We start from the raw sequence: 23,408 nt of genomic DNA, 5'->3' as shown, positions 1-23,408 counted from the left end.
AGGTCAACGCTAGTTTGTTTTGTGCGCTTGTATGCACATATGTGCCACATTAAATGCAAAGGAGACACGGGCACTTTAAAATCCATCCAAATGAATTTTGCCTTTGTTTTCCTGGATCATCTCCATCCCCCACTCCCCTACAAACTGGGCATGCTCATGCTTTAATTTATGCTTTAATTCTTACCTTAGCTTATTTACTCAATTAAAAAAGAGATTCAAGCGTAGAAAACTCCATCGCCCATCATCCGGTAAGATTTACTCTAGAAAGGGGTGCATATGATTTTGCAGGCTCATTAACTATTCGTTTTTTTAATTGCATATTCTGGAGGCTGTTGGTTTATGTAAATGCTTCTTTTGCGTTCAGAGTGACCTTGTTTATCACCTCTGAGTCAGAAAAGAAAACTCCTGCTTATTAAAGAATGAGGCGACAGGTCACCTCTTGAGGCTTTCTGAAAGGGCTGTCACCAGATAAACTGGAAAAGTTTGATTTAATACCAACTGCTCCTTTTGGGTCATGGAAAGAACATTTATTTTAATAACTGTTTGCAGGCACAGGCCCTTGCCCTAAATAAAATGATGTAAGTATTAGTTTACAGGCAAATTTGAAAGAAAAAAAAAGTCAGCTAAAGGAGAGGATTAAGTGACATTCCTTAACAGATTTTTTTTTTCAAGACTGCATGGACTCTTTGTGTCTGTCTTGAGTGTGTTACACTTTAATGAGATTATTTTGACGTTTTCAATAGATTTGAGCACCATGCATAACAAAGATTTCTTTCTGTTGCCCTTTCCTCCCAAGGAAATGTCTTTCTGTTGGGCTAGCAGTTGATAGTTGAATTATTATGCCCAGTTGTTTTGATTTATATATTCCAGTCTGACTGTAGCATTTTATACGTGCTGCCTGCCCTGGGTTTTGTCTACACACGTAAGCAAGCCCAACTCCCTTTTTCTCTCTCCACATAGCCTGCTTGTGGCATGGATTCCACACCTGTGTGTGATCGACAGCTTGCCCCTTGTATACTCAGCCTTCCAGGTCTCATCACTGAGATGCGCTAAGTGTCCACCGAGTCTTCAAGAAAGTGCTTTTAGATGCGGCTCTCTGAGGAGTAGAACATTGTGCTGGAAGAAATACGCTATGCCCCTGATCTCTGTTGTCTTGTTGACAAACTGAAGGTTTAAGTAAATAGTTTCTTTCAGTGCTTAAACATTCCTGGATTCTAGGTAATCTTTAGACTCCACTCTCTAATGTTGACTGAGTGCTTCAGAGAAGCTAGGAGACTCACATACCCAGAACTAGAGATTTTATTAACTTATGGAACTTGTAGGACTCACTTTCTTGTGTTATAGTAGAATATATATGTATATATATACATACATATATATATACATATTGTGTATATGTGTGTGTATGTATAACTGAGGTATATAATCTTTATTTTTGATTCTCCAGAAAAATAACAATCTCAGTGACGCTAGATTCCTGAGACATCTGATAAATTGATACTTGTGAAGGAAGCACCAGTTAATAAAGATGAAGCCCGTTGAATGAGGGGTAGCATTGCCTCTCATTCCTAAAGTGCCTTGTGCTTTCATGACCAGGCTTTGAGTTTAAGAAGTTAGAGATGGAAACACTGGAGCTGTGCTTTGAACACTTCAGCCATTTGTGGCTTAATTCCCTCCTCAGAGAGTTACTACTCCTTACCTCAGAAGACAGGCCGCTGTGTGCATTAATAATTTGCATCAAGCATTCAGAGTGGTGCTAGCGATCTCTGGGCACAAATGCCACTTGTCATCCTTATTACTCTCAATTTTTATGACTGCTTCTGTGAATCTGTTTATTTCATTGCCATTTTAATGTCTTTATAAATATATTTACTTTGCTATTTTAATTTAAACACATTTGCTCAGATATTTAATTTTAACAAGTTGTAAGAGATTTTATGAGAGTCATCCAACCAATCACCCATTGTTGGACATTTAGGCTTTTATTTATTTAAGAAAAACTGATCATATATATATTTATATGTATATATACATATATATACATATATGCAATGAACAGATTATTGTATTTTTCTTTTTAAAACTGACACGTGATACTTGCACATATTCGTGGGTAGAGTGTATGACAATCAATGCATGTTGATGGTGACATGTAACGATATTGGGGTTTTGTCATAAGCTTTCATTTCTAAACAACCAACTCTCCAACACCAGTTATTTTGAGGTATACAATGATATGTGGTTTTCTATACTGTCCAATATTATAAATTATCACTCAAATCTAAGTATACCACCGGTTTTCTTTTCTTTTCCTGCTTTGAATGGTAGCCGTACGACATGCTCAGAAGTGTTCTCTGCATTAATGGGTGTGACATCATGTCTATGGCTATGCTGCCTCCTGATGGACTGGACCAGGAGACATGGATGTTCCAAAGTTCTGGCAGCATGGAAAAAGGTCTTGACAATTTAGCCACAGCGTTTAGTGTTTTCAACAGCTCCCTTGGAGAGGTAGTGACCCAGGAGAAAGAGGAATGACGTCAGCCTTTCCCCTCTCCACACTGGCTGGTACTTCCTCCCTAACAGTATAAAGCAGGGACAGGGGACTGCCGGAGCTCAGCTCTGTGGACTCTGGATTCACCCCAGCCTCTTCCTGACCGTAATTCTTTCTTAATGGCTAACTCTTTGTTTTTATTTTTCTTTTTGCAACTCACAGTGTATTAATAAAATGAAAACCTCTCTCAAAAGACTTTTTTTTTCTTACTGGTGAGAAAAAACAAAACACGTTGTGGATTTAGTTCAAGAAAACACTGACTTTGGTAAATTTCATTTGCAGGAGAGTCCATAACGATCATACCTGCCCTTATTAACCCCGGAGCCACATGGCAGCCAAGTTAAGAATTTAAAGAATAATTTTAAATGAGATTTCATTGTGTTGCCATCTGGCTCATTCCACACCATCTTAGGTCAAGCTCTGCGCACTTACAGTTCTCTGACTGCTGACTGAGAGCTTGGTCAGGAGCATCTGGAACTGGGGTGCTGGGAGAGCCTGCTGTAACCCTAGAAGCAGCTGCCAAGGCTGTGCACGCACAGCAGTGACATTGGCCAGGAGGCCTACACCCTTCTCATCGCCCCCGTGCACCAAGAACTCTTCACTGAGGTGTGTTTCTTCAAGGAAGAATCTCTGAACAGCTCCAGCGTCCCTAAGGTCAGCCGATTTGGACAGATCGCCTCTCTCCCTGGCAAGCTTCTGATTTTCTTTGTTCTTGAAGCTGGGGCCACTCTGCCTCTTGTAGTTGAAGCAGATGCAATATTGGACGAAGAGTGTGCTACATATACCTGCGCTCTAGTGCTGTTCCTGCCAGTCATCTTTGCCACTCTGGGGCCTGAGCTGGGTGCAGCATTGGCCTATCAGTGGCGAGCCCCAAGTGCTGGGAGTTGCTTACAGCTACCAGTTAGGATCAGAAAGACTAGCTCACTTCCCCTTCCTGTCTTCTCAGGCTGTCCTTGGGGACCTTCTTTTGAGTTCTCCATCTGGTTTTCTGACCTTACTCCACCCCTCTGACTGCCTTCCTGGATGTAGCCTTACTCACTTGCCATCAAGAGGCTCCTAAAACCATGAGTATGCATGTGAGGAACCATGCACTCTGCCCTGAGGAATCTCCATCAGGCTTTGGGGAGATGCATAAATTCTTGTTTAATGATGCATCTGCCCGGCAGGTAATAAAGGCAATCTCCTGAGTGTAAAGAGCAAAAGCAAGAAAGGGGCTTGGCTCCGAGCTCTACACAGTCAACGTCTTCTTGTCTTAGGTACCACAGGGTCAGGCCTCCCTGCAGAACTGCCATTCCTCTAGCATTGCAGAAGCACCCTCTTAAACACCACCTGCAGAGGAAGAGAACCACTCAGAAATATTTGTTATATATGTATATCCACATATTATGACCCAACAATTTGACTTGTAGGGTATAAACTCACTAGAAAAGCAGAACCCATGGTTCACCCAAAAGCACGTACGAGCATGCTTATAGCAATGTTGTTCCTAAACCATAAACTACAAGCAGAATGTGCATCTTGGGAATATGGGCAAATAAAGTGTTAAGTATGCATACAAAGGGGTATGATTGAGAAACACGAGCAAGTTCCCTTAAGCTACTTGCGTCTGTATGTGTCCACCGTCAGTCTATAGCTGAAGAAAGGCTGCCAATCGCAGGAGGGTGATTGAATCTGCTCGTCATCAGCCTGGTGCATGGGGGACTGGTGGAGTCTGGCTAAGGCACTAGTGCCTTATCTGAGCTCCGGGTGTGAAAACTGAGATTAAATTATGCCTGGTGCATTTTTCTGTGAAATCGATAGACAGAGGGCTTTCTCGAACCCGGCCTAAGTGGTGTCTTCACTATCCACTCCTCAGAAGTCAGGGTTTCTATTGCTGTGGAGAGACACCATGACCACTGTAACTCTTACAAAGGAAAACTTTTAATTGGGGCTGGCTTAAAGTTCAGGGGTTAGCCAATCCATTGTCATAAGTGGCAGGAAGCAGGGCAGCATGCAAGCAGAGACGGAGCTGGGGAAGTAGCTGAGAGTTCTACATCTGGATCTGCAGGCAGCCGGAAGTGATGGTGACACACTAGGCCAGACTTGAGCATCTGAGACTTCAAAGCCCAGCCCCTAGTGACGTACCTCTTCCAACGAAGCCACACCTATTCTAACAAGGCCACTCATCCTGATAGTGCCACTTCCTGTGGGTCTATGGGGACATTTTTATGCCCGAGCCACAACAGGGCTAGCTCTGAAATGCTTCCCAAACAAGGTGCAGGACCCACTCTCTCAAGTGCTGCCGCAGGAGAGGGGTAGGACCAGTTCTCCCTAGCATTGCAGCCAGCGAGAGGTGGGTCCAGCTCTGTGCATCCCTGTCCTCTCAACCTCCAGTGGTAACAGGAGCCACAGACATCAACACAGACCACAGTTGCGACAGGGCCACATTTGTGGGCAGGACTCTTGGCTGCTGCTCAGGCCTGGACAGCACCGTGCCCTGGATGGCAAACAGGTCACCTACCTCAGCCCACACCTCATTGTCTTCACCTCTTCAGATCTGTCTCTGTCCACAGGACATGAACTGTTTATTCATTCATTCATACTACCACAAGATTTATCTATCATCTGTCTGCCTGCCTGCCTGCCTGCCTGCCTGTCCGTCCGTCCGTCCATCCGTCCATCTGTCCATCCATCCATCCATCCATCCATCCATCCATCCATCCATCCATTTACTTACTTGCTTACTTATGTCTGCGTCTGGCATCACCGCTCACCAATCAGTGTGGAAGATGGTCACTACGGCATCAGTGTCTGCGCACATTCTGTCTTCTCACTGTCTTTATTAGCATGCAGAATCATGCCATATGTACCTGCTACATCTACTGCTTGCTTCAGTGCCTGGAACATTGAAAGTAATCAATATATTTAAAGACACTATTTTCTGAGGAAGGAAGAAAGCATTTCCGGCATTTAGGCAACTAAGGATTCAGCCAAATAATTATAGGAAAGAAATCACAACTTAGTTAGAAATCAGCGGAGTACTGAGTGGCCACGGGAGAATTGGCTTTCTGGGAGCAGACATGGCTATTGCCCCAATTTTTCTAATAAACTGGGGTAAATCAGAAGAGCCAAGTCTCTTGCTTATGACTATTCAGGCTCCTGGGAAGAGAAGACTGAGAAAATAGAGGCTTGATTCACTGAACTGCAGTAATGGGCACTTAATTCGAAGGAACTGAGGTGGGATACAGTGCTAAAAATATGGCCACAGCAGAGACAGGGAGTCTGAGTTGGGCTTGCTATGGCCAGTCTAAGATGTGGGAAAGAGAGGGTTAAAGCATAGGAACAGACAAGACTTTGTGGTTGATGGAAGGAGCTTGAAATTCAGCCAGCCATGTGGCAAGAAATTCTGAAACATGTTTTAAGAAAGGAACAAGGATTAGTGAGAAAGCACCATATTATTTGTAGAAATTATGCTTATAAATTAGTCTCATCTAATCACAACCACCTAATGAGGCATATGGTACTTAATGTAATTAATATTATATATTATTTAACCCATTTTACAGATTAGTAGTTGAAGCTAATCAAAGTATAGTGCCTGAAAGATCACATAGCTTTTTCTGAGTCAGCATCTTGGTCCTTAACCTTCCAGCTGCAAAGCTCAGATTCAAAAGCAGAATGACAGCTTCTGGTAAGAGGAAGAAAGGATATCAGACTTGGGAATGGAAGACAGAGGTCAAGTGTGGCAGAGACTATTATACTTAGGTAGGTAATCAGAGCATTACAGAGAAAGGAGTTAGAACCGGACATTGGCCATGCATTGAGTCAATACTGGTAGTTTTGGATACATGTTGCATGACAATGTCAGGCCCTAATTCCTTTCTAATCTCAGCTTAGTGCTAGGCTTTTGAGGGAGGCATCAGGGTGATGGATGCACAGTTCCTAGAATTTAGTCCTAGGTAACAAAGCAGAATCCAGCTCCGGGACTCTGGCGTAAGAGCTAAGTGAGTCTTGAAGCAAAAATGAATTAATGGTGATTTATTATGTATTTATTTATTTATTTATTTATTTATTTATTTATTATCTCAGCTACCAATGTCTCTCTCTTTCTTTCAAAGCCTATGGTGAGCCAAGCTCTGAGAAAGAGATCCAGTGACTTTATCATGGGGAAAATATATTTGGGGTAAGGAAAGAATGCTTTCCTAGCACCCACAGTCATTAAGAAATTGCTTCTGTTCCTTTTTAGCCAGTCTGGGTGAGTCTTTCAGGTAAGGTACCTTATCCTTCTGCAGTAAAGGAATCATTGTGTGGTACGATATAAACTATTTACAATGCTAAGGGGCTTGGCATGTTAGGAAAGGGGCCAGGGAACCCTGATTTCAGCGCTGACCCCTGAAAGCTGTTTATATTTCTCCTAGAACCTCAAAACCTACGAGGGATCTGGCTCTGTCCTCTTGTTCTTTGCATTGCCCTCTCCTCCTCCTCCTTTAAAGATTTCCAGGTTTGTAAGCAAGGTAGAGATGGTTTCTGTTGCTCATAGGCAATGTATATAAAGGCCATACATTTAGAAAAGTACGGGGAATAGATTGAGTTCGTGCAAGAAGGGACTCTCTGCTCTTTATTGGTATGTCCAGCTGTCTAGTTTGATGTCTTACTAATGCTAAATCCTCAGTGAAAGTTATCTGAATAAAAAAATGAAGTAAACAATTGAGCACATACATCATTTCCCATGATTTGGCCACTGCAGTCATGTAGACATCCGTGGTTTAGTGGCGGTGACAAAGCCAATAAGGCAGTGTCTCTAAGCCGTCATGCCAGTCACTTTAATCCAGCCAAGAATACTTCCTGTTTTGCGAGTAAAACAAAGCACATCTTCATTTTTACAGCAGTCACCATTTCTCCTGAGAGAGACGGGGTTATTGTAATTCCAGCTTAGCTGAAATATGTAAGGCTTACTCATCCTGCGCATAAAATTGATAACTTGTGCATCTGGGACTATCTCTTTCCTATTAATCCATTTTAGACTTTATAAGTCAACTGAGCATTCAGCTTTTGAAAAATGATTCTGGAAAATCATTTTGCATAAGTACTAGTAAATACTGGCATGTGTTCCTGGCAGGGGAATGGAAATAGCCCATTTGGTCTCTGGTGGCCCCAGGAGCAGAAAGAGTGGCTGGAGACTTGGCGGGGGTTGGACGGCAGCGAGCGTGTGCTGGTCAGTTTCACTTTCCGTTTAATGAGGATGATTCATTTTAGAATCGCACAAGGGAGGACCACAAGGCAGATGAGAGAAATGCACACATGCATATCAATAGCCGGGATGACCGGTAGCAGGGACATGGTTTGCTTTCTTCTTTGGGATCACGGATGTGGCCAGTTGGAAGGCTCTAATGAGGTTATTAAGTTTATATTTGTAGACTGTAAGCACGGCCAAGCTGCTAATCTTTTTGTAAATTGTGAGCTACGGGATATTTTGCAGCTATAAGATGACAAGGATATTGGCAACTTCAGCCTGTTTAATTCCACCACTGGCCGTCTCTCCGTGCTGAAGGAATGGAAATTGTGGCTTCTTCAGAAAATACCCAACTGTTTATCGACCTGAGAGACCTCAAAGCCTATATAAGCCGACCAAGCGCCGTTGTTTAGAAAGAGAGAGGTAGGATGCCCTGGATTGGTTCTGGGTGTGTCACCGAGTGGATATGAGTTCCAACGAGGTCCATGGAAACATGTAAATGAAAGCGATTAACTAAATTAAAGTAAAAAGCAAAGACTCGCATCAAATATTTTGCGGCATACACTCATTTTATGATACAAAATTAGAAAAAGAAAGTGCTGCAACTTTTCATTTACACGTTAATGGAAACCTAAGCCAGTTTCTTTGATTTTTGAAGAAGTTCACTTTTAATAATTGATACATTCACTAATATAATTATTTTATTAATGATGATGCTTAAAGTTAACTATTTTTCTTGCTTCTCCAAGTAAGTACAGATGCTGTTTACAGCTGCACACCAGCCACATGGGGTAAAGCGGTCTGTGATTATTTCTTCAACATCACAAGCGCCACCCTGGTTGGAAAGTGCATAAAAACAAAAAGCAATGAGAAAGATTTGACTTTGGAAAGTGAGCACTCTTGTTGGATTATATCAGGCTTAGCAAGCAATGGAGGTCGATTTCAGATGGGGGAGGTCTAAGAAAGGCTTCTGGCGTGTTGGTCCAGATGGTGGACCAGAGGCAGTGGCATGGCTTTATGAATGGGGACTGGTCCAAGTTACTTTCTGAAACTGCATGTCTTAACCTCTAGATCTCATCAGTCAGGGCAAAACTAAAGGACCAAAAAGGTCCCCAGGTTACAATAAGCATGTAGACACCAGCTTTATCTGACTAGAATAACAAAAACCCAAAAGAAAGGATTGAGTAGCCAAATTAGAGTCTTGGCATAAGATTCAAAGGCATCAGAATCAATAAGTTAGAATCCAGGCAAGGAGGCTGGGCCCCAAAAGAGGCAAGAGTTTGGATTTAGAATTTTGTTAATAGCTGACTTATGCCCCACAAAGAACTGTGTTAAATCCTAAGCTTGGTACCTGTGAGCGTGACCATATTTGGAAAGAGAATCTTTGAGACATAATCAAGTTAAGATTTAGATACCATGTTAAGAAGGAGCCTAATCCCAATAAGACTGGTGTACTTACAAGAAGAAAACACCTGAAGTTAGAGATGTGGGAGAAAGTAACTGGAGATGGTAGAGGTCTTGGTTAGAACAATGCACCATCAGTCGAAGAATGCAGACAGCGCTCTTGAAGAAGCCAAGGCTGGGGAGAAGCAGGGGAGCTTGGTCCAGGAGTGTGGCCCACTGGTTTCTTGGCTTTTTAACAGAGTACAGACTGCCAGGCAACACAGTTCTGGTATTTTAACCCAGTGTGTTTTTGGTGCATTGTTATGGCCACCCTGGGACACCACAGCAGCTCTCCTTGGGGGTTTGCATTGAGCTCATAGCCCTGGCAAAGCTACTTTCATAGACAGTAACAAGTTGAGCCCTCTGGCAGGAGTGGGGGATAGAGCGAGGGGTGAGGAGGAATCCTGGAACAGAGGATTGACGAGGCTCTCGTTGGTCCATGTGATGCCAGTCTAGGGTGAGCAAGCACTTCAGCCCCCACAGTAGAAGCCGGCCCAGCATGGTGTGTTGACTGGTGCTCCCAATCAGCACTGCTCTCCCGGTTTTTTCTCCTTGGGTTCTCCCCTCACCCTACGTACTCTGCGCATGTGCTAAAGAGGTGGGCAGAGAGGTCAATGTTAGAGAAGAAAAACAGGAATTCTTAGAAAGCAACCCAGGCATGGGGCATTATGAAATCAGTATGCTCCACGGAGTCCATCCTCGAGGGTCTACACTTGAAAGATGAATGCAGGATGGAATCTGATGGGACGTCAGGTAGTTCAAAGTGGGGGTGGTAGCAAAGCATTCAAATATAAACACACATACAGGGACACACACACACACACACACACACACCTACCTACCTACCTACCTATGATACTGTCAGTGTCCTGATACAGGTGTTCTGGGAGGATTTTTGTGATCAAAACCATTTTTCAGTGGGCATCTGGCAACTGGGCTCCTCCTGCAGACTTTTGCTGTGGTTGTATTGATGACAGTCAGAGAGCGTTCTGTGTTGACTAGGTGGAAGTAGACATATGACAGTTCCCTAAAGGTCTGTAGGCCAGGGCATGCGTGATGGAGGACTCTCATTGGCTAATAAAGAAACTGCCTGGCCCATTTGATTGGCCAGCCCTTAGGTGGGCGGAGTAGACAGAACAGGAAGGAGAAAGTGAGGTAGATGGCTCAGTCAGATGTTACGCCTCTCCTAAGTTAGCCAGACTGCTGTGCCCCTGCTCAGGGAGACAGATGCGATGAAGCTCCAGCCCAAGATGGACGTACGCTAGAATCTACCTGGTAAGGCACCACTTTGTGGTGCTACACAGATTATTAGATATGGGTTAGTCAAGATGTGAGTAAGAGCCTGAAAATAATGGGCCAGGCAGTGTTTAAAAGAATACAGTTTCTGTGTAATTATTTTGGGGCATAAGCTAGTCAGGAGGCCGAAAGCAGGGCGGCGGGAATGCAGCACACAGCTCATCACTACACATGCGCACCACCGGGTGCCACCATTTGCTTCTCCTGGGGTTTCCTCAGATAGGCTGCAGAGTGCCAGGGAGCACAGAGGCGTCCTCCCAACTCTCTTTAGCTTCCATATCTAGGAACTTCTTTGTGTGTGTGTGTGTGTGTGTGTGTGTGTGTGTGTGCATGTATGTATTTCCTGCTGATAACCATCACAAGAAAAACAAAACAAACAAACAACAAACAAATCACAACATTACTGAAGAGAGAATAAACGTGATGCTTTCTTATGGGTCCCTTCTCATACCAGCTGTCTTTTGGTTCTTGTCTACAGTTCTTGAAGCTATAGGCGATTCTCAAATGTGATTGTGGAAACTCTCGCCCTCTGTCCATGAGACTGGTGCTTATTAAAGTTCCCAGGCCTTTTTAATTTTTTTTTTAATTCTGAAAAGGCCAAATGATACGCTCTTGATAATTTGATAAAAACGTTATTGACTCATTGGCATATTACTATGTATACAAACTCAGTGCTGAAAGAAAGCTTTTTCACAGTATCAGGGCTGTAATTGGGCATACTAGAGAATTTTACTTCCTTTGAAGGAAATGAAGAATATAGGGTAACATTCCAGAAAAGTATAAAACCAAGAAAGGACAAATATCATAAAATTTCAATTATATGAGGCATCAAAAGTAGATATTCATTCATGCAGATAGCATCTGAAATCGTGATTATTATTGGTGACTCTGGGATAAAAGGTGTGGAGTGTCCTTCAGTTTGAGAGGACGAGAATGCTGTAGTGATGGATGGTGAATGATGACATGACACTTGGTGCTACTAAAGTGTGCTTTGGAAAACAGAAAATTGTGTTTTGTGTATTTTACATCCCTTAGTGTGGCTGCCACATCAGAAAGTGAAAGAAAAGGCGGAAAAACAGAGAGGTACACAGAGAGCATTCGCAAAGCCACGCTCCCTGTTGTCTTCTTCCCTCTCTGAGGTACTGTCTGTGACATGATTCCTGCAGAGCCTGGCTTGGTGAAAGCCACTCTCTGTGGGATTCTCAGCACGCCTCTCTAGCCCTGAATCTGCACTGGGCACCCACAGCTTCTCATGTTAAACGGGAGCAAGATTAAAACAATAGAGCTTACCAAAGAATGCAAAAGGATCACTCTTGGTTTCTCTTGCCTCTCACAGCCAGACCCTGCTTCCCCAAGGCTCCTTTGTTTGTTACACGAATACAAGAAAACAGCATTTTTGAATACCTTTTGAAATTCCCTTTTGAAGTCAGCATTTTTCCTGGAGAGATGCATTAAGTTCTTAGATACCTGCCAGCAGCTACTTTTCATATACTTAAATTTACCTCAACGAAGGTTCTTTTAAATACTCTGGCTTTCAAGAATTATCTCTAAAAAACATGAATATAGTTTTTCCTATTACCATTGAGGCTCATGTCACCAGAGAGTACTTTTGTGAATATTAACATTATAATATCATCCAGAAATTTTCCATTAAGAAAAAAGTCATTCTTCATATACCTAAAGCAATTAATTATTTAATACTACAATAAGCTATTCTAATTTTATTCAAATATGTTCTGAAAATACCAACCTAGTGGGAACTTGTTCTGGAAGGAGTTCTTCAGCTTCCCATGGATGTTAAGCATTTTTAGAATCTCAGTTTGAATAGGGCTTTAGACTTAGAATTGCTTTATAACCTTGTCCTATGTTTTATTAACTTATATGACCTTGACTGGGCCCTTAATTGTCTTGAATCTCCATTTTCTAATCTGCAAAATGAGACTGATGCTAATTCATATCCAGTAGAATTGCTAGGAGAATTGGAAATAATAAAGGGGCGCTAAGGGAGATACAGGACTAGACTCTACCACTGTCCCTTTGGTTTGGGGTGTTTCATTTCAGTGTGTGTGTATGTGTGTGTGTATATGTGTGTATATGTGTGTATGTGTGTGTATATATGTGTATATGTGTATATATGTGTGTATGTGTGTATATGTGTGTATATATGTGTATATGTGTATATATGTGTGTATGTGTGTATATGTGTGTATGTGTGTATATATGTGTGTATGTGTGTATATGTATGTATGTGTGTGTGTTTATATGTGTTTATGTGTGTATATGTGTGTGTATATATGTGTATATGTGTGTATGTGTGTATACGTGTGTATATATGTGTGTATGTGTGTATGTGTGTATATGTGTATATGTGTGTGTTTATATGTGTGTATGTGTGTATATATATGTGTGTGTGTGTGTGTGTGTGTGTGTGTGTGTGTGTGTATGTGTATCTGTGATGTATGGAAACAAAACCAGTAGATGAGCAGACAGCATTGTGACGTCTAACACTAAGGTTGAATGGAAGAAACTACGTGTCATGTCCGTCTGTCAGAGGCAGGAGGAACGGACAACAGGGAGGGCCCAAAGGTAAGCGAGGAGCAGTTGTAGAGTTGGAATAATTGAGCCAAAGTAATATAGCCACATGTCCTCTGAATATGGTGTCTGCTGCCTTGGTCTTGAGTGGGGAGGTTGCCAGTTCCGCCCCTGACTAGGATTGTCTACGAGGAAAGGCTTGAGGCTCTGCGGGGTTGGATCTCTGAGTCATGCCTAGCAAAGAGCAGGGGTGTGTGAGAGCTTTCCCATAGTCTAAGGCACTCAGACTATTAATTTAATGCATGCTATTTGATCCAGGTAGAGCTGGGTATTATAGGGGCACTACAAGGAAGTAGGAGAATCCCATAACTTCAGAGATTTAATAAGCCTTGCAGCCAAACTAGTACTTGGCACTCCTTTCTAGAAGGCTTCTAGTCCGAGGTTCAGCACTTGCTGTCAGCCGCGGTGACTCAGAAATGACTTCTTCCTCTGTCTGCGGAGGCATCTTATATACAACCCCATCAAAAGCTTTGTAAATGCCAAGACTCTGTCGTATGGGAGAGAAGACTAAAAGAGGCTGTGGAAATAATGGGTTGGGAACATGGATGTGATGGATGTAGACATGGATGTTGCCTTCAGGGCAGGATCTGCCCAGTAGCAGAAACTCGGTGAGGCTGAGGCTATTTATTTGGTGGTTAAATAAAATCAGCCTCAAGTCTTCAGTTTGAATTTTGCCCACCAATTCAGAATGATCAATGTACAGACACGAGAGGCTTAGGCAAACAAGACCACCAGCGGCTTATGTGAATGCCCTTCTAGAATTCATGTGCTAAGTTCTTTGATTCAGAAACAACCTATGTTCTGCGAGCTCATGCATTTTGCCTACTACTTAGTTTCAGATTGCAGCCTATAACTCGTGCTTTGGATCCTCTAGACTTGGGAACATAAGCTCAGTCCTTTCTGGTTGTGGATTAAAAAGAGGGGGGATGGTTCAAATAAGGCCTAGTAGGTTGTGTAAGGTCTCAGAAGAGTGGCATAGCCAGCAAGGTGGGACCGCCTGCACACCTGTTTTTGCCACATTGTTGAGTGGCCTGGTGTAAGAAACTAATTTTAGGTTTCTTTAACTAGTCATTCTTCTCCCATTAAGTGGATCCAAAAGATGCCCTAACAATGCCCTAACACTGCCTTGATTCAGACTTTTACAAGGTGTTGGTACATTTTTCTTTCCAGTCATACAATTGGAGGAATAAATTCGGCTTGCCTGTTAATACTAATATTAGATTATTGGTGTTTCAATTTGTATAAACTCCCCCATCTACCTGGCAACCATTTGGATGCCCATATGCCCACCACACTCCCATTTCTCCATGGATCAAGAGGGAAAAATAAAAACCTAAAATATTTACCAGTCACTACTTTATTATAGAAAATGTACATATGATTCTCTAGAGGCAAAAGAAATGGACTACAAAAATGTTAAAAACATGAAGCTAAACTTGCCTTAATTTGCCCCAAGATACACACAGAACTCCTTCACATACGACCTTAATAAGAGGTTTGCTCACGTGGGTGTTCAATTTCTCAGTGTACCTTTGAGGAGAATTCTCTCCTGAGGGGGTATTTGATAAGACATTTTAAAGCCATGTTAGGGGACAGGAGAGTGACCCTGACCACTCTGATTAAATTGAGAACGTTATTCACAGTGGTGCTTGAAGGATTGGGGAGCAAGTTTAAACTCCTTGTGGGTTGCTTTGATAACCACACATACACTGCTCTCTTTTACACCACGAGTGTAAATGTTATGGACCACAGCTATAATGTATAGCAATAAGGCACTGCCAGAGCGCACAGACAGCCACCAAGGCAGGGGCATGATCGTTACTTTTGTTCAGTTTTTTTTTTTTTTGAGTAATTAAATAAGACATTCTAAGAATTAGAGTCAGACAATTCATGTACAGGGAAAGTTGCCAGAGTCATCTGGAAGTTGTAAAACCAGAGGGAGAGTAAAACTCAGGTCCCATTTACTATGGATCTTGCTTTGTTGATTACATTTTATCTGATGCAGAGAGAAGAAAGTATACATTTGTAGTGTATTGACTTAAAGGAAAACTCACAGAAAAAAATGATTATTTACTTTACAAAAAGATTCATAACTAAGTTCTTTAAACTATGGGATCTCTGGTGTATCTAAAATACTTATTCTCTCTCCTTCCTTTTTTCTCTTTTCTCTCTTTTCTCCCTCCCTCCCTCCCTCCCTCCCTCCCTCCCTCCCTCCCTTCTTCCTTCCTTCCCTCTCTCCTTCTGTCCCTCCCTTCATCCTTCCCTTTTTTGCTTCCTTTCTCATGTAGCTCAGGCTAGCTTTGAACTCAACCTCCAGCAAGACTTGCTTTGAATCTTGATCTTCCTGCCTCTATCTCCCAAATACTGATCTTATAGGAATGTCCTTTAATTTGAGAGCCGCTAGTTTTATCATTTAGGAATAGGACTCTATCAGGAATATTTGTTCCTACAAGAGGATTGAAGGAAAGAAGACATTTTTGTTTTCTTTAATCGTAGAGAAGGGGCAAAACCCCGAGATAACCTTAGGATGGTGCCAGTTAGCCAATCTCCCCTTCTTAAGGGTGTGGTCTGCGTTTAAGAGAGAAAAAAATATGTTATTATCCAGATGCCGAGAACTTGAATATACCCAAGACTTGTCTATCTTGTTTTAGAAATAATGGGGACGAAATCAGTAGGGATTTGAGTTCTCTTTATGACTGTTGCTAATGCTGCCTTTTGAATGCTGATGAAAGAGACCATTTGGTTGCTTAAGTTGGACTGGAACAGAGGAGGCCTTTAAAACATCAGCAAGCTCAGTCTACTAACAGGATTAGTGCAGAAGGCGGTGACTAAAGAGAACAGAGGAAAACTAAGAGAAAGACCAAAGAACTTGCAGCCGAGTAAGCCCATCCCATTAAGAGCTCAGCCCTGTGGTCTTGCCGACACCGTGGCATCACTGGGATGAGCTGCTAGCAGGGTGTGATCAAAGCTGTGCCCACACTACCGTCAAATGCTAGCTTGAAAAAGTGCAGGGTGCAATTAATAAACCGTTTGGTTTTTCTCCTAAACGATGTCGAGAAACAAGTTTTGTGGCATTCTTCTCCTCATCGATCTGGCAGAACCAACCTGCGGGCTTGCTTCCATAAAGGCTGCGGTCCACGAAGGCGCCTGAACGCTGTTCCTTTTTGCTTTTCAACGTCCAGTCGTAGCTTTTGTTTTCGTCTCAGCCTCTGTCTGGACACAACAACCTCAGAACTTCAGAAACCCCATTCAGAAATTTCCATGGCTCTCAGGTAGTTCAACTGACCAAACCCAAGTGTCTGAAATGAATATCTTTATTCAATGGTTATCACCATTTCTTCAACCCTCAACATTTTTCTTAAACTGATCCCATTTGTACACTCACGGATCAATGTGGGTGGGAAATCCAATTACATCAATATTTTATTTCCAGAAAAATACCAGGCAAGAGGGTCCACTGAGACCCATTACAGTTTCAGAGCTCAGTCGAATTGAGTGCTGTTAAATAAACCATTGGCACATAATCAACGACCATTTATTTTAATGCAGAATGATCCGCTAACAGTAGATAGAAACCATTCAATACCATTGACAAACAGATAGCTCATAGTCTTAAATTAGTTAGCCTATTTTTGTAATGAATAGAGACTTAATTTGAGTTTCCTCATCCTGGGAACGCGAAACAGAATTATATCATACAGTGAATAACGGTTTGAGAGATTTTAATTTAGTTTGGCACCGTGGGTTCTTCTAATTATTGCTGACTCTTCACGTGGCAGAGACAGTGACCCTGAGCCCAGGGGCAAAACAGATGCTTCTCACCTGCACACTCATTATCGAACTAATTATTCTTCAAATGATTCTATAATATTCACCGGGAACCCAATCTTGGGACTATAAATAAAGGTTTAAGTCATTTATAGCATGCTTGCCTGCTCTGCGCCCCAACTCATGTCAGAGAACTTGTGTGTCCTCATCCACCCCGAGGTAAAGTCTGCGCATTTTCTGTCCTGGGTTTGAATTCTGTCTCAGCACTGTACTTTTCCAAACCCAGAGGAGCCCAGTTTTGCTTGGGGCCTGAAGACATTTAATTCTATTGATTTCAGTTGTCAGCATTTGAAACCTGAAATTTATAATAAGAATCTTGGCTTCTACATTTGTCAGGGACTGTTTGGCCATGCTGGAACCCTTTGCTCAGGACCTGACGGTGGCCTGGAGATGGACAACAGGCGTACCTTTCTCAGGAGTGGGCACACGCCACTTCTTCACGCCTAGAGCAGGGGCTGGCAGGGGCTGGTGTCAGTTGCCAGCCATTGCTTTATGCCTTTCCCCAGTCATTTTATTTGTCTCCTGGTTCTAAGGTTTAAAGCATTCCATGGGCTTAAAAATTCCTACTTTAAGAAGTCCCATTTCTCATCATACCCAACTGTTTGACCCATGTTCCATATTAAATATAATATTTCAGGGGCTGTAAAGAATTTAAAGTAAAATATAACTTTAAATAAGGTTAATTTTTCTATTTTTAGTATTTCGAATTGTTTAAATATACTGGGGTAGCTGTGTGTGTGTGTGTGTGTGTGTGTATACACACATGTGTGCGCACATGCATGTGTGGGATCACCTGTTCTCCATATGCAATGGTTCTGTAATGCTCTCTGTCAAATTATCTGGAAGGCAAACTAAAAGGGAGGATTCTTAGCTCACTTTTGACTGACTGTCACTTTAAGCCAGGACAGGATTCAGTGTTGCTTCTAACTTGATGGTGAAACAAAAATGGAAAACAAAATCACGAGCCCCAAGCCCCTTCATTTTCTATGATCTCTCATCTAGATTTAGAGATTTTATTCAGTTGTGCATGTAGACGACACCCCCAAAGCAGTAACTGCAATCCTGCGATGCCACTCGTGGAAAAGTCAGTCCCTTTCACAGTTCATCACGGTGTCTGTAAGTGCGTTAAAATGCAGGTTCCATTCCTTGATACCTTAAGACTATGTTGCTTATGAGACCAAGAGCTAGAATCTATAAACACAATAGTAAATAAGCTCAAATATGTCAGGCGGTGGCAGCACACACCTTTAATCTCAGCACTTGGGAGGCAGAGGCAGGTGGATCTCTGAGTTCGAGGATAGCCTGGTCTACAGAGTGAGTTCCAGGATAGCCAGGGCTACACAGAGAAGCCCTGTCTTAAAAACAAAACAAAGAAAACCAAACCAAAAAAGAAGCTCAGATATTATTGATTGCATGTATTTTATTAACATTTTGATAATTGCATTCCAGTGTTGATTTTCTTCGTAATTTTGTTTTAGGTTGCTAAAAAATGTTATTCCGAAAAGGTGTTCATAGGCTTTGTGAGACTCGTATAGGAGTGGTTATCACAACACGAGTAGCAAGTTTACTCAGGTACTAAGATCTGGTTAAATGAGATTCCACCCTTCAGTGGCTGGGAGGAAGACAGTGAGGGCTGAGTGAAGAGCCGGAACCAAAAACCCTGTTAGCCATGGGCCTGAGGATCTTAAGAACAGAGAGAAATTGGCCAAATTAGTCCAATCTATAGTGGAGATAGAGGGTCAGTAGGTGGGAGAATGAATTGTACTCAATGTACAATGTACTAGAGGAAAGGATGGGATTCAGTTAGAAGTGGTAGGGTTATGACTGTGGAATAGAAAGGAAGGTATTTTTAATGCAACCTTCCTCCAAAGTTTTACATGGATAATGATAATGATGTTAGGATCAAGATAATGATATTCGATCAAGATAATGATATTAGGTATAATCGTTAAAGTAGTTTCCCCAACTCATCTGAAATATGTGCTTTATAAACATGTTAAATAAAAGATTTAGTGATGTGTGTTCCTTTCTCTGTGCATCTGTTTATTAACGACCACATAGTATTGCATATCTGAAGTACAACAAAGTTTGAAGACTCAGTTCATAATCCTTCCAAAACTACAGTGCCCAAGGCAACCAGACGCTGGGACAAGAAGAGCTGCAGAGATTCGTGAGTAAAATTTAGATAGCACGTTCGTCCTTACATCTATCACTACTGACTTGCAACAGAGGTGTTCACACTGTTCGACAAGAAAAAGGAACAAGAAGAATCATTGCAACAAATGGTGCTGGTATGACTGGGTACCCCTCTGCAAGGAGTTGAAGTGCATGAAACTCAAAATTGATCTACTAATGGAAGATCTAACGCAATAAAGTTCTCAGAAAAAAATCATAAGAATATATTCATGGTGTCCAGTTAGAAAACAGTTTCTTAAATATGACACTAAAGAATAGCAAAGATTACTAAAGTTAGACTTTATCAAAATTAAACACTTTCATGTGGTAGCCGATAAGATGGCTCAGCGGCTAAAAATGCTTGTTGTCCAGTCTGATGACCCAAACTAGATCCCTAGAGCTTACGCAGAGGAAGGAGAGAACAGACTCCTGCAAGCTGACTTCCACCATTCCATATACACAAAACAAGTAAATAGATGTACAACAGCGACATTTCTTTGCTGATGATGCCTTTAAGACCATGGGCTGGCACCTGGACAGTGGAGGAAGACACTGGCAAATCTTCCGTCTGCTAAGAGATAAGCATCCAGAATGTAGAGAAACCTTTTGCAACTCAGTGTTTAAAAAGACTAACCACCCAAATAGAAAGTGAAAAAAATCTGAAGATATGAAAATGACCAACAAGCAGATGAATGCATGCCCTGTCTCATTAGCATTAGGAAAAAATGCAAATCAGAAATCACAATTAACACTTCACGCCTGCAGCCCAGCTACATGAAAATGACAGACATTAGCAGGTGTCAGAGAGGACGTAGAGACGCTGGAGCCACGATACATGTCTGAATGGGAATATAAAAGAACGCAGCCACTTTGGGAAGACAGTCTGATGAGTCCTCAAAATGCTAAACACGGCATTGCTAAGTGACCCAGCAATTCCCAAGGTAGCACCTGCCCAAGAGAAGTGAAAAGTTCTCTGCATCGAAACGCATGTTCAGATGTTCATGGCAATGCTGTTTATACTTGTCAGAAGTAGGAAACAGCCCAAAGGGCCATCATTTGGGGATCAAGCAAGCAGAATGCGGCACACCCGGACAGTAGGATATTACTATTCAATGGAAAGAGACAGCGGTGAGATGTGCTTTCGCCGGGGGGCCTCAGGATTGTTATGCTGCTTGTAATCAGTGGGAGAAGAGTACCTAGTGCCTGAGTCCATGTATAGGCAAAGGGTCCCCTGGATTTGTACTTGAGGGGGTTATAGAGGAAAACAGGCACACGGGTGCAGGCTTGCTGTGTCCTGGTCTTAGAGAAATGGGTGAAGACACAGGAAGCGGGAGATCTTAGAGGTTGAACTCATCTGCTTCTTGCACGTTCTTTCCAGGTTCAGGCACCTACGAGCATTCCACAAGAAGGTGGTTTCTGAAGCTTCTAGCTGGGTCACTTGGGCTCTGCCTAGCTGACTCTCTCATGAAGAGTTTATAAGATCGAGCTGGAATTGCAAGCGCGATGCTCGCTATAGTGTGACTTGGCCAGAAAACAAAGGGAAGTAGGTGTCCAGGATTCAGGAAGCATGGTGTCTGTGTTTTCTCTTCACTTCCAGAAACAAGTTCTGTTTTGAAGGGCTTTCGAGGAGCACTAACTACTCGATTCGCACACGATGCTATATAGGTCTAACATCCTCTTTCTTCCTCATAAGCATTCCCTCCCAGCGCCAGGTGTCGGCTGTCAAGTTTAGAGTGGCCTTTTAGCAGCAGCATCTCTTTTAAATCTGGATCAGAAGGTGAACGAACATTCTGGAGAGGCTAAAATAACCTGGGTAACCATTACAAGACACACGCATGCATTTCAAGGCCATGGCATTCCCAGTCTCGGAAACCTGCAGTGTAAAATTCAGCCCAAGCTGAGAACACGTACTTTTTCCCACTTTGGTTTCCCTGATGAGAATTAAGAAGAGAGATTTAGAGAGTAGATAGGAGGAAGTTTCAAATCTGAAGATTTTTTTTTTTTTTATGTCAGAATTCTTCTTGAACTCGATGACAGGGAGACTTGAGAAATGTATGTCCTCTTTCAAAGACAGTGCTGGCTTTATTGACAGTAGCAGATTACCGTGTGGCGTCCTTCTTTTATTTCAGGAAACGTATAGGAACTGTGCATAGCCAGGGAACCTGGAGACAGAGCAAACTGCAGGCTCAGACAAGAGAAATTAAAGCGCCGGGGCAACTGAAAGCTCTTTATTCCCATGGTGAAAGCTACCAAGAAAGTAAGAGAGTAAAATTCCTTTGAAGATGGGCTGGTACCTGGACAGAATGCAGTACTGAATCTGCACCCTTAGCCTCTTCAGATCATAAACACCAGGGAGCACCAGAAATCAGGAAGATAAGCACAACTTCATACCAGACCGGACGCCCACCAGGTAATCAGCTAAAGGCAGAAGAGTCTAATACAGATGAGCTCCAACTTTGGGACCACACTGCCTGAGTTCAGATCCCCAAGCCTTTGTGTTCTATAAGTCATATGGCAATTTCTATAAATGTTGTATATTTCCATACATTGTGAACATTTATCAGTAGTTTTTGGTATTTGTTGGAAGAGACCGTCAGCACTGACCAAGCCAGAACTAAATCTGATAATGAATATGATAACATAGCATTGCAGGGAGGATGAAAGCAGCTTGTGTGTGCACAGCTTATAACTCATAAGAATGGCGTGCTTCGGCTGAAGAAATGGCTCAGGGGTTAAGAGCATCATTGCCTGCTCTTCCAAAGGTGCGGAGTTCAATTCCCGGCAACCACATGATGGCTCACAACCATCTGTAATGAGGTCTGGTGCCCTCTTCTGGCCCGCAGACATACACACAGACAGAATATTGTATACATAATAAATAAATTAATTAATTAAAAAAGAATGGCGTGCTAGATGTCAATAAATATCAAGTGCTATCATTTATTGAGTTCCAGGTGCATTCAGAGAATATCCCAGGTGTTAGAGAGACAGGAGTGATTAAGACAGAAAAGGTTGTGCTGGGTTGTTAAAACTAGCACTCAAAAGGTAGAGGAAGGCTGATGATCTCCATGAGTCTGAGGCCAGAATGGTCTACATATGAAGTTCAAGGCCAGAAAGGATCACATAGGATTACATAGTGGCATTGTGCAGAGAGAGAAAGAGAGAGAGAGAGAGAGAGAGAGAGAGAGAGAGAGAGAGAGAGAGAGAGGGGAGAGAGAGAGAGAGAGAGAGAGAGAGAGAGAGAGAGAGAGAGAGAGAGAGAGAGAGAGAGAGAGAACAAAGCAAGAAAAGGCTGCTGTCCTTACAGTTGATTGGAATCTTAGTATGCCATGGCATGTGTGGTCCAGAGGCAAGTGATATCATTCTGGAACCACCACAACATCTATTTCCTCCTTGCAATGATAGTAGGCTGATTGATTTATAACAAAGATGTGAAGTCTGAATACATACCCATAAAAGTGAAAGAGCAATTCTCAACTGTGGACAGAATCATGGCTTCCTAAATGAAGCACTCTTGCTGAGAGCAGTTGATAGGGGGAGATAAGCCTGTCAGTCACTGGCTTTCCCTGGCTCTCGCCCAGGAGGTGCTGAGCGTGCCAAGGTCTTTCCTCAAGGCTTGGGGGTAGCTGCCTTAGGAAACAGAAGGCAGCAGTGAGCAGGGGAGCTTCTGAGGGGAATCACAGCAGTTATGGCTTGATGGAATTTTCTGTTTCTTCTCAGTCCTTTTAACCTTTACTGGAAATGAGGATGTGGCTTCACCATGCATTGTTAGTATTTTGTTGGGAGGGGTTGGTACTGCAGGAGTTAAGACTAGTCTGGAAAGCTGGGAAGGCCTGTGGCTGGTCCTCTGATGAATGACTTTGAGGAATTGATTCATCACCCTCCTTGATGGAGTTTGAAGGGACAGTTTCCTCAGCTTGTCCACTTATCATTCGCTGAGAAAAACTTCACTTAGGACATTAGATAGAATGAAGATTTTTTTTCTGTGAGATTTTGAGACTTCCTGGATATTCTTTTTGTTTGTTTTTCAAGACAGGGCTTCTCTGTGTAGCCCTGGCTGTCCTGGAACTCGATCTGTAGACCAGGCTGGCCTCTGTCTCTAGAGCTGATTGCTGGAATTAAAGGCATGTGCCGCCACTACCACTCGGTGAATATTCCTTTTTATAATTATTCTTTTTTATTGTGTATAATGTATATATATATATATATATATATATACACAGTTTCAAAATGCATATGTGGAGGTCAAATGAAAGCATGCAGAAGTGAGTGCATTCTTTCCACTCTAGATTCGGCGGATCAAATGTAGGC

At 42.4% G+C, this 23,408-nt stretch overlaps 1 protein-coding gene across 1 annotated transcript; it reads right to left on the bottom strand.

Moving 5' to 3' along the window:
- Positions 1-2,959: 2,959 nt before the first annotated feature.
- On the bottom strand, positions 2,960-4,717 carry LOC121677298 (mitochondrial import receptor subunit TOM20 homolog). The gene is made up of 2 exons (XM_042055626.1): positions 4,676-4,717; positions 2,960-3,343 (listed from the first exon to the last, which is right to left on the bottom strand). Exons 1-2 carry the CDS (start codon positions 4,715-4,717, stop codon positions 2,960-2,962), a joined length of 426 nt encoding a protein of 141 aa, XP_041911560.1.
- Positions 4,718-23,408: the final 18,691 nt, after the last annotated feature.

The sequence above is a fragment of the Arvicola amphibius genome, chromosome 8 (genome assembly GCF_903992535.2).
Source record: "Arvicola amphibius chromosome 8, mArvAmp1.2, whole genome shotgun sequence".
Taxonomy (NCBI): domain Eukaryota; kingdom Metazoa; phylum Chordata; class Mammalia; order Rodentia; family Cricetidae; genus Arvicola; species Arvicola amphibius.
This window is presented reverse-complemented; position numbering and strand designations above follow the sequence as displayed.